This window comes from Pieris napi, chromosome 13 (genome assembly GCF_905475465.1).
Source record: "Pieris napi chromosome 13, ilPieNapi1.2, whole genome shotgun sequence".
NCBI lineage: Eukaryota > Metazoa > Arthropoda > Insecta > Lepidoptera > Pieridae > Pieris > Pieris napi.
Genome location: NC_062246.1, coordinates 11,205,446 through 11,218,060, shown reverse-complemented (window position 1 = coordinate 11,218,060; position 12,615 = coordinate 11,205,446). Strand labels below are relative to the sequence as shown.

Sequence of the window (12,615 nt, the reverse complement as noted above, 5' to 3'; positions counted from 1 at the left end):
ACATTATTAGAGTACCGTACGTACCGTACCGTATTCTAGAGCGTTAATGAAACTTAAATCTAATTTCAAAAGCTGTCAAACCATTGTTTCTGACTTCTGTAATCTGTATAAAGTTTGGGATATTTGAGCGCTCAAGACGAGATTGAGGCTTGAGCTACAAATTAGAATATTATGGACCTAAGAATCAGGAGCCCATATACACTTATTACACGATGAAAGTTTCTTGCCTATTGCATATAAAACGCATTATGCATAAAAAAATCAATGAATTAGCTGAACCGAATTTTTAAACTCCTAATAATTCTAAACGAATTCCAAAATGGAGGTTAATCAATTCGATATTTATGTACCCCTGTGATAAAGTTGGAATTGCATAACATATTTTAAGTTTAAAAAAATTTACTATATAAATATAAAGTTATCAATATTGGCCATAAAGGCCAGCAAAGCTGAAACAGTGCAATACATAATAACAAGTTGCGAGAAAATACCCAGCACTTAGTAAAAATTTAAGTATTACATATTTCCTTTGGGAAAAAATTAATTAAAAAAGTTAATCTTTTTATTTATTTTTTGTGACAATGTCAAGAAGTTTCTACTTTTTATATATATACAAAGGTAATATAAAATCACAGCTAAAAAGATCAAAAGCATCGTGCCAAGCAGTTATAAGCAACCAACAACTCTTCACGTAACTAGCGCCGCTTAGCAAATTCCCATGCTTGTTTTAAGTTTCTACAGCTGGGATAGCAGATATCGGAATATTTGATTTCATATTTTCGGTGCATAGGAACTTTTGAGAAGTTTTGAAAGGGCGGGCCAAACGCCCCTACCTAGACAAGCGGGGAGGTTTTGATGCGATCCGCAGAGGACGCTGCTTGTACCATAATAAGGGAGCTTAAGTCCCTTTTAGGTAATAAGTACTCGACACGGGAGGCCCATCGTTGGCCGATCGTATCTTCTTCCGGCTGAAGCTTTGAAATCCGTCTGACTTGGATGCTGTGGCTTAGTCAACCGTCTCTGCCGGAGCAGTTAGGCTCGACATTGCCGACGATCGGCGGCAATACCGGCTCATAGAGCACATTCAATCGGCTGCAGACGCCCTGCTTCAATATGTTACCAACCCTGAAATCATAGTACTTGACGATTTTAACGCACAAAACAGTGAATGGAATTCATATACGACCGATTATGGGGAAGTACATTTTACGATTTTGCCCCGGCCTGAAACAAATCGTACCCTCGATGGCACTATAGGTCAGCATATTGTGACGGAATGCGTTTGTTTTATTTAGCTTCCCGTCGGTGATCCTGATGCTATTGCCGACTCTGTCGCTGATTTAATTCTGCAGGGCATGGGGCTTTTTATTTTTTTGTCTGCGCATCGGTAGCAAGTTCCATCCCTGGTTGAAACACTCCCGCAAAACGGCACCACGCCGAAAGCAGGAGTATTTTCAAGCCTGGGCGCAAGTGGCAGCGTCACGTGCCCTCGATAAACGCAACAATGGAGTCCATTATTACAGCCAGTTCTTCGGCAGAGGAGCACTAGCTATGTAACGTACGGGTTTCGCCGAAGTCGCGTAGCTGCCGACCTTTTAGCTTAAGCAGCTCGAGCAGTTTCGAGCGAGGTCTTTTGGAGGGTAAGGCTAAATTAGCCTCAAAAAGCCTTAATGTGCTCATAAAGGCGAAACGGTACGGTTTTTTTGTACTTCAGAATAATTTAATATTAATCTAGTATCTATGTTAATAAATAACAAACCTTATATTAATAGGCGCTAAGTACAATATATTCCAACTAATTGAAAAAAACCTGTTGACACAGTTTTCCAAAACATGAAGAACAGAAAGAGATATCGTCGCTGCGCGTGCAATACCGCGGAAGAGCACTTTGTTAATACCGCGTAACAGCAAAAGGAACAAAATTGAGATATCGCGCCAATAGATCCTTGATGCGGATTGGCTTAAACTAGCTCTCACGCAATTTGAATTAGCCAATGGAAAACCTCTTTTTTGGCATCGTAGCAATACAGCGGAACAGTAGTATGCCTGAAGTTGGCTGCAAGTCTGCGTATTTACCCAAACGGTGAAGAAATTATGACACGATTACCGAGTGCTCCCGAAAATATTTAACTGCATTACCGAAACTGCCGTCCCATTATTGTAGGCAATCTACTTCAAAATTATATTTAGAACCCATAATCCAATCAAAAGCGCAATTGTATCGTCTATATGTAGACTATTCATTTTCGGAAAATGAACCACGGGTAGCTTCAAGAAAAATATTTGAAAGTATTTTATTTGAAGAGAATATAGGGTTGTTTCAGCCTAAAAAAGATGCATGCGACCAGTGCTGCGCTTACAAAGCAGGTAATATATCGCATGAGCAGTATACTGAACATATTGAACGGAAGGACTTAGCTAGAGCTGAAAAAACTTCTGACAAAGAAGCGGCACAGAAAGGTGCCATACATGCATTAACAGCAGATCTTCAAGCTGTAAAACTATGTCCTTTCCTCAATGCGAGTGCACTTTACTTTAAAACAAAACTTGCCGTCCATAACTTTTCCGTCTACAATCTGGGTAATAATGGAGTCACTTGTTACTGGTTCGATGAGACGGCATGCGATTTAAAAGCCACTACATACGCTTCATTTTTTGTGGATTATTTGACCAAATTACTGGATAATGATCCGAAGGACGTTGTGATATTTACAGATGGCTGTACAGCGCAGAACAGAAATAACATTGTCTCCAATGCATTGTTGCGTTTGGCTATGGCTAAGAACAGTTATTTCTCAAAAATATCTAGAAAAGGGCCATACTCAAATGGAAGTAGATTCAGTTCATTCGGTGATTGAGAGAAAGCTGAAAAATCGGGAAATTTTTTTACCCTCACAATACGCCACGATCACGAAGGAAGCGAGAAAAGTACCAAGTCATTACGAAGTTATTACACCTGATTATACATTTTTTAAAGACTTCGGTCTTAAAGAATGCTTGATTTATGACTCAATAAGACCTGGTCGTGGGGCTGGTGATCACTGTGTCGTTGAAATAAAAGCACTCAGATATAATCCAAGTGGCACAATAGACTATAAGCTCCGCTTTGCAGATGATTTTATTCCTTTACCAAGACGGCCAAAGAAAATAGTTCCGATTGACAGTGTGCCTTCACTTTATGAATCTAGACAGCCAATATCCAAGACCAAGTATGATCACTTACAGGAGCTTAAGAGTGTTAAGTTCAAATCTTAAACTTACCAATAAAAAAGTTTTTTTATATACGTAATGTTAAGTATAGATGAATGTTGATAGAGAATAGTAAAAAAAATATTATAGTTTCCCTGTACTTCTTTTAAAACGTTTATAAAAAGTTTTTTCTGTGTATTACTAAGTTAAAGATGTGAACTCCTTATGAAAATAAAAATCTATTCCTCGTCCAACTAATGAATAAAATATTAATTTTCTACAGATTAGAAGTTTTTTTTTATAAGAAGCTCACATCTTATACTTAGCAAAAATAAGTTTTCTTTATAATGTTGATTATTAATAATAGAAAGATATTGTTTTTCTGAAAAATTTTTGCTTTTTATCACAATTAATAATATTTTCTAATAATAAAAAAAATTTCAAACCCGCGTACTTACTGATACTATACTACTTTTTCTATCAATTGTTGCAACAAAACCGCGTAAGTGATTTTACACGGAATTTACGGAAGTTACAAATAAATTTACACTATTACTCCATAAAGTAAGCCCCAAACTAGTAGTGATAGAGTTCAGTCAGCAAAATGTAGTTAAATGACTGAGATATTTAGTTTTTTCTTCTTCCTGTAAAATCGCAAAAACGCAGATACGCGGTTTTTACAAAGTGCTCTTCCGCGGTATTGCACGCGCAGCGACGATATGGCTCCGTCTAGTAGATAGGCCAAACTGGACCTGGAATAAGCGTAGCCGTATTTGTTCTAAACATTTTACTGAAGATTCATTTTTACCAAATACACATATAAAATGGAGGCGCTTAAATTCAAATGCTCCTCCTATACTGAACATGCCGGAAGAAAGTGTGGATACAGAAAATTTTTTAATGATTTATCAATTATTAATTATTACAATTTATTTACACCTTTATTTTTTGAAGTTATACTTCTTTAGGCGCGTTATGAAAATTTGATGAGAGTGAAATTTTACGTTGCGCGCGCACCTATGACACAAAATTCGGAGTGTGATTATAGCGTGCGCAATCTACAAAAGAAATAGAATATAAGCTAACTTCACGCATATTCTATTTCTTAGCTTAGCAGCTTAACAAGAATTTTGAATATCCATGACAATTGACATCTGACATTGACATTTACCTTTTAAACAAATATAGGAGTTTGAATTATTGTTTAAAATAAAAGATTATCTATGTATCTAGTTATTTTCATTATACAAGTGCGAATTTTAGAAGTGATTTAAATTGAATATCTAAATCAATACTAATTAATATGATAAAATATTTGTGAAAAAACTGTGCTAAACTTCCTGAGTGCTTCAATACAATTGAGGTTAACTATCCGTATGTATTATCGAGTATTATTGTTGATTAAAACTGAAACATGAACCATTATTCATTGCTTTTGTTTATTGCGTTTGTTACAGCAACTTTTTAGAAATATTCTACGACCCTATATATCAATAATTGAGAACAAAGATTTAAGCACGAATACTAATAAGGAGAAAATGAAGGCTTGGAGCGATATTACAGAGAAGTAAACATTTTAATAAGTACCTGTATCTCAAAAAAATGATTACATTATTTAATCAAAACATGTAATTTTTCAGATTTAATCTAGCAAATATAAGGACAAGAGACAAAAAACAATTGATGAATCAGTGGAAGTGCACTAAATTGAATACAAAAAAAGAGTTGTCATCTTATCGCCGTGAAACATCAAAAACTAGAGGTGGAACAAAGCCACCATCACCTTCTCCAGACACAATGGATATGGCAGAGATGATACCGCAACGGTTTGAAGTAGATTTCAATGAATTTGATTGTGATGGTGTCGAGGTAGGAATGTTAATTATAAATATGATGGTGATGTTCAAGGTTCAACCTCTCAAGCATAGGCACATACTTTATTCCCCTACAGGGTAGTTAGAGATATTGTAATACCTCAAAACATCCATGTTGCTCTTGTTGTACCGAAACTCTGTCCAGCCAGATGTGAGCCCATTCCCACTTATAATGGACAGTGGGTATAATACACCTTAATACCTGAGTGCGAACCACTCACCATGATACTTAAATTAATAGATGTTACATATTTATATATTTCAGGATATTACAAATAAAATCATTTTGGAAACAATTGCTATCCCAAAAGCAAATAAAGCCAACAATGACAAGGTAATAAATCAGTTTTGACATAACTTGAATACTAAAAATGCCAAACAAAGGTGTGCACAACAGTGACAACATAACTTAACAATTTCATTATTTTGTAGGATTAAAGAAAGGTTAAAGAAAATCATGTCGAACTGAACAACAAGAATCCCCAAACAACTCAAAAGAAACCTACAAGGAAGACACCGGTATTATATTTAAATTATCTCTATCTCTTAATAGAATAAAAGAAAGTTACTATCCAGGTCTGTAGCATGTGCTACAAATTATATTATTAACACATTTATATAATTATATTAATATAAATGTGTTAAAAATTTTATAATATGAATTATACAATTTTTTAAGTTTTGCATGGACAGAGCTTAAATTAATATTCTCTTATTTGTTGCAGAAAGCAAGTAGTAGTTTTAGTTTTGGAGAAGCCTCGTAGATGCACAACCAAGTAATGATTAATTTAAAATTACAAACCGAAATCCTGATGTAGACATTAGAGTCACTTAAAAATAAATAGTATAATGAAATAAAAATGTTTTAAAGATAAATAGGGTTTTATTTGTTTAATGTAAGAGAATAATAATAAATATTTATTTATTTAATTTTTCAAATGTAAACTGAACTTTATTGACTTTATTGACTCCTTTTCCAGTCTTTGATTATTTAATTGTAATTAATTATTTGCATGCAATCAAAAACTATTTTTATTATGTCAAAGAAGTATAACTTCTTACGCGCGTACATAAGTACACGCACCCTTTTTTTTAGTAATCTACTTATATATTTTAGCACAAGCAAAAGGCAAATTATAACTCAGATACTGAAAGTGAAGCTTCTAGCATCACAGCAGAGTTCCTTATAAGCAATAATGAGGTAATCATTTAGTGTGATAAATAATAAAGGTTTACAGAGATAGAAGTTTAATTCAAAAATTAAGATAATACACAGAATCTCAGTCATCTACAAAAATTCTATTACTTCTCAATTGGACAGGTTAACCGTTACCTATTTTTGTTTTTTTAGGATTCCTTATATTAAATTAACAAAAATACACACAAATCTGTAAAGCCTATATGCTATCAACATCAAGCAACTATTTCAAAATTACAAAGAGAATTAGAAAAAGTTTCCTCCAGACGTCTCAAAAAAATTATCTCACTATCAAAAAGATATTCACATTTTAATAAACAACATTACGATTTTGTATGTATGTTTATTTACAAATTGAAGAAAGGAAATATTGATACTGATTATTTAACATTATTGAGTGATCTAAAAAAAATTGGTTATAAAGAAAAATTATGAAGAAAGCAAACCAGAACCAATGACTTAATATTTTTCATTAAATAAAAAAATATATTAAAAAAAACAGTATTTTATTTTTCTTACACCTACCTTACTTTCTGTAATTTACCTTTTTAAAGTACTCATGATTTAGTATGAGTAGCCTCCAGAGAATTCTGTATATTCTATTTGACTATCTGTGTTTACTAATGTGATAATTCATGAATAAATGAACTATGCCTCTTAGTAAACAAAGTAAAAGATAAATAACAATACAAAAAGCTTGCAACAAAATAATAATTAGACAACTTAAAATGTTTTTATCTAAGAATTCATAGGAACAAACTAATTATATGTAATACCCAAAGAAAACATTTAAAAACCACACTAATATTAACAGAACTGGCTATCCAAATGTAGCTTTTTAATTTATATGGTCCAATCAAATAATAAACATAAATTTTTGTTATTAAAATGAATAAAATAATAAGGATTGTATTTGTAGGAACACTTTCTTATGAACATAATATAGATATTAGTTTGGTGTAAACCCCATAAAAATAAGCTTATGTATATGAGCTATATTAGTTTAGTTTGCTGTAGCTATATGGTTGTTAATATAATAAACATATAGTACAATAGCAGTATGTTGATACTATTGTTTATCTTAGATAGTAGGTGTGTGATTTACCAAACAATACTATATTAAATATACCTACATTAACATTATGCCTACCTAGTTCACATACAGAGATTATGTAATTAATATAAAAGCTTAGTATGTTGAATGACACTGTAACACTACTTGTATCTATCCTTAGATTAAATAATTAATCCTAACCTCAGTAAGATGCACATTAAATCTTTAAAGAATAACCACCAGGGTTGCTGATAGATTTTTCATCTATAAATTCCACAATGAAGAAATTTTTTCCCACGACAATATATCTCTACTATATTGCAAGTCATGAGCACTTGGCAAAAATGATGACTGATTTGGTCGTAAGACTTTCATAAGAATAGAATCTAATTTGGCAATCTTACGATCTAATTTGTCACATTTAACCTTTAAAGCCTCAGAACTAACTATGATTTTCTGTAATTTACTCCTGCTGTGTTGGAGGCAAAACTCCAGTATGTCACAGTTTTTACATTTATTAAGATTACTTAGATTTAGTTCTAGATCTAATAACCCACATCCATCCAAAGAATTCCACGAGCGTTTCAGAGGGTTGGATTGAACCATATCTAACATGGGGTCAGTAGAATGCAAAGCTGCATACTCCTTTAACAAACTATCAGGCAATGTTGGTGGAGGTTTTGAAAATCCAAACTCTGGGGGCAGATGAGATTGCTGTTCTTCTGGTTCTGGTGGTGGGGGTGGTGGTGCAAGATTTTGAATCATTGGGGTCATGGTGACTGTGGTAGATGTGGTAGTACTTGTAGTCTCGGGAGCTTTTTTCTGATGAGCAAAAGCACGAGGAGGTAAATATCCTGTACGATAAAAGTTTTGCTCCTCAAAAACATCAGCATGCACATATTTGCAATTAGGATATGAACAGCGTTTAGTCTGAAATTCTCGACAGAACGTAAAAACCCCAACAAGCTGAGATAGGTCATACTTATGAGCGTACCTACATGGACCAACACGCTTGCAAGTGCCACGTATAAAGTCTCGACATACTTCGCGAGGTTTAACATCTTCTTGCTCAGTTTTTTCTTCTTTCGCCTCATATTTAAACTCCTGCTTATACTCGGCATCTTCGACTTCCTCTTTTACTTTCACTGGAGTCCACGGTATGTCAGGCGGTGGAGGCACTAATGGTAATGGTGGCTGTACATTTGCAGGAGTGACGTGGAGTTTCTTCTCGGCAGGCGATGGTGCTGTGGTCTCGGCAACTTGATTCGGAATGTTTTCCGTATGGTTTATTTTAGATTGTATGAATTTCTTCATGTTTTTGATAGCAGGTGATGAATTGCTGTTAATTACTTCCTCCTGAACACTGATTAGATGGGTTAAATTTGCATTATTGCAGGGTTTCTGCATTTACGAGTCAAAATAAAATAATTGAATGAATTTCACTGACTTTAAATAACATTGCATTTAATATATAAAAATTATTAACAATCCATTGAAGCTGTCGCGTATTGTACCATATGACAAATCTACGGGTATTAATATTCTAAACAAAACATTAAACGGTAGCCATATTATTAATTATTGCAAAATGCAAGAATAGATTTTGACAGATCATAATTTGTAAGTTTGTAACTTGAATGTTGTCAGTTGTCTGTGCTTATTTTTTTTTTAAATTTATTTATTAGCCGGATACAAATTCCATTGGCACTGTATGTGCTTTTTTTTTTAAATTTATTTATTATCCGGATACAAAGTCCATTGGCTGTCTGTGCTTAGGGATTACAGTCTTGCCAGATGAACATTATTAGAGTTTCTTCCCAAACGTAGACGGACTATGTACTCCAGTCAAATTACGAAATAAATAAACATGAGCGAACACAGTTTGGGGATTTTGAGGATCGATAGGGGGGTGTATTCTGAGCATAAATTCTAATTTGAGGGGTTGTACTGAGGTCAGCTCAAGGTCATTTCGATGGAAACGCGTTTAATTCGATATCTCGAGAATGGTTAGTGTTAGGCGAAAAATTGTAGAGACCTTTTCTTTTCCTAACTAAATTTACTAACTTTTTTATTTGAAACTTTTTTTTATAACATTAATATTTTTCAACTTATTACTCCCGCAAGGCAGAAATTTTACTTTTTTTTCAATTTTTCGTCGTTTTCTCCCCAAACATTCAATTTTATTAAATTTTACCGATCATCGAAGTGTAGATCTTTTAATTATGAACAATTTTGTTCTTAAATTTTTTTCCGTAATGCCAATACCTTCGGAGTTATAGATTACTTTACCGAGTGAAATCCGCGCCACTGTCGCAATATAAAAAGGTCAATCGATTAAACTATTTAAAAATTAGGTATTTAATTTGGGTAAATTATATATATAAAGTATAAAGTAAAGTATATTGATCAATGTCTGCGTTAAATTAGTGTAAAATAGTCTTAAAAACATCGAATGGTATGAATTACGTAGGAAATTTTATTTTGACAAATAAAGAGAGGTTACCTGGAAGGGAACACACGAAAGCGATAGCCGCCAGTTGCCCTTCTGATTATTTAATTATTTTAATTGTACTGTATTTCTTTTAACGCAGTGTAAATGTCATATTTTATATTTATTTTCGGAATATTGCAAAATATAAAACCACTACAAATATAACTTTGCGTAAATTTTTAATATTTATAGAGTTCTACTAAAATACCCAGAGATTTTTATTACTATTGAAAACAACAGAATGAATTTTTCAAAAACAGGAAGTGTTTATGCCTATATTGATGTAAATACAATGTTAATTCTTTATAACGTCATTCGTTATAACGAAATCCTCTATATAACACGAACATGAGGTACATTTGTTTGCTTTAACATAAAATTTTTCAAAGGATTTTGAGGATCGATAGGGGGGTGTATTCTGAGTGGCGCGGATTTCGCTCGGTAAAGTAATCTATAACTCCGAAGGTATTGGCATTACGGAAAAAAGTTTAAGAACAAAATTGTTCATAATTAAAAGATCTACACTTCGATGATAGGTAAAATTTAATAAAATTGAATGTTTGGGGAGAAAACGACGAAAAATTGAAAAAAAAAGTAAAATTTCTGCCTTGCGGGAGTAATAAGTTGAAAAATATTAATGTTATAAAAAAAAGTTTCAAATAAAAAAGTTAGTAAATTTAGTTAGGAAAAGAAAAGGTCTCTACAATTTTTCGCCTAACACTAACCATTCTCGAGATATCGAATTAAACGCGTTTCCATCGAAATGACCTTGAGCTGACCTCAGTACAACCCCTCAAATTGGAATTTATGCTCAGAATACACCCCCCTATCGATCCTCAAAATCCCCAAACTGTGTTCGCTCATGTTTATTTAACCCGTTTTTAGCCATAATTTGACTGGACTAATGGTATAGACCAGTCATCAGCGTACAGCGTGTGAGATAGCGAATGATTGACATAACTTCATAATGTATTGTTAGCGGACTAACGCCATCTTGTAGCAGAAACCTATATAAAGCGTGGCAACACCGGCGTTGACTCACTTTTATTTCGAGACTTCGTGCTTAACGGACTTGTTACTAACCTAACCTCAGTAGATTTTAAAAGTCTAAAGTACCTACAAGTTCTAATCTTTTGTGTTAACTGTTAACTAATATCAGAATTGGGATTTGAACTTTTCGCTCACTTCTCTTTTGTTTTGTTTTGAGTAATCTTTGTGGTTTAAATTTTCCTTCTCTTTGTGTCCGTAATGTACGAAGTCACGAGTGATTGACATTTTAAAAGTGCTCTTTGTGTTAAAGTCTTGTTTGTGTTTGTTTGTGTTTGTCATGAGAGTGCAACAGTGTCGCATTAAATTTGGGATCGTCTAGGTCGGCAAGGTAGACGAGAGATGCTTTGACAGAGGACGGCCGAACGGTTGAAGAACAGTCAAATCAATCAGGACACTGTCGTTAATGTGGGTCGTAGACCCCCCTTGTAAATTCCAGAAGGATGATCTGGTCTTTGTTATTAAGATTTCTGTTTTAAATTTTTGTGGTGCTAATGTGTTTAGACCACTTTGAGAACATACAAGTGTATGGGTCTCTCTTTTACATTTTTCTGGTGCTAATGTGTTTAGACCACTTAGAGAACGGTAAAAAGATCAATGGACAGGGTACCCAGCCCCAAACTCACGATCTTCCTTTATGAATGGCAAAAAGATCAATGGACAGGGTAACCAGCCCCAAACTCACGATCTTCTTGAGAAATAAGTAGACCTTTATACCTTATATCTACTCTTATGGTGATACTAAACTTGTAATTGTTTACACAAGTCCTTTACACATGAAAGTGATAGTTTGTTTCAAATCATCTTTCACTCATTCCTTGGAGTCTGATACTTTAAAGTTCCTTTCTATCTTTCATTACTTTGATTGTTTGTATTAAACCAAGTAAATATGTTCAGCTGCTGACCAAATAGACGACGCAATACCTTCCCAGAACTGTAATGTTCTAACGTTCTAATCTACCCACAGAGATGACAGTATAGACGCTGGGATATCAAATCCTGACGAGGACGTCAGGGTGTCAGGAGAGGCCGTGTTAGCGGACTAACGCCATCTTGTAGCAGAAACCTATATAAAGCGTGGCAACACCGGCGTTGACTCACTTTTATTTCGAGACTTCGTGCGGAACGGACTTGTTACTAACCTAACCTCAGTAGATTTTAAAAGTCTAAAGTACCTACACGTTCTAATCTTTTGTGTTAACTAATAGTATACTATATGCCACTAATATTGCCATTAGAAAAAAAAACCCTATTTTGTGGGGTAATTTTTACTATATATATATACGTTAAATTAAACTACACCCGAACACTATATACAACCACTGCGTAACTTTTCTACCTAATACACCACAAACTTTCATTATAGGAAGTGTGTGTTATACACAGACGACGCACAGCTGCAGTCTAGGGCTACCGACTACACTGTGTACAGTGTACAGTCTATATTGGCTAGGTTAGATTTGAATATTATGCCTTTATCAAGTGCTAGAGCCCGTAGCCGTCTCGGCTGCCGTCGTCTGGGATGACGGTATCATCCATGGGCACCGGGCAGCAGTGTGCAAGGGGTTGCACCTTGTTCCCCCCCTTCAGGAAAGAACCATACATTTTTGAAGTTATACTTCTTTAGGCGCGTTATGAAAAATTGATGAGAGTGAAATTTTACGATGCGCGCACACCGTGACACAAAATTATCAGAATGAAGTTGCCCACTAACGAATTCTTTTTAAACCAGCCAGCAATGACCATAATGACCTTTGTAGTA

General features: G+C 34.2%; 1 protein-coding gene across 1 annotated transcript; it reads right to left on the bottom strand.

The window, feature by feature from the left end:
- Positions 1-6,294: 6,294 nt before the first annotated feature.
- On the bottom strand, positions 6,295-8,938 carry LOC125055233. Its single transcript, XM_047657603.1, has one exon. It carries the CDS (start codon positions 8,720-8,722, stop codon positions 7,580-7,582), a length of 1,143 nt encoding a protein of 380 aa, XP_047513559.1. The 5' UTR covers positions 8,723-8,938; the 3' UTR covers positions 6,295-7,579.
- Between the last annotated feature and the right edge of the window lie 3,677 nt (positions 8,939-12,615).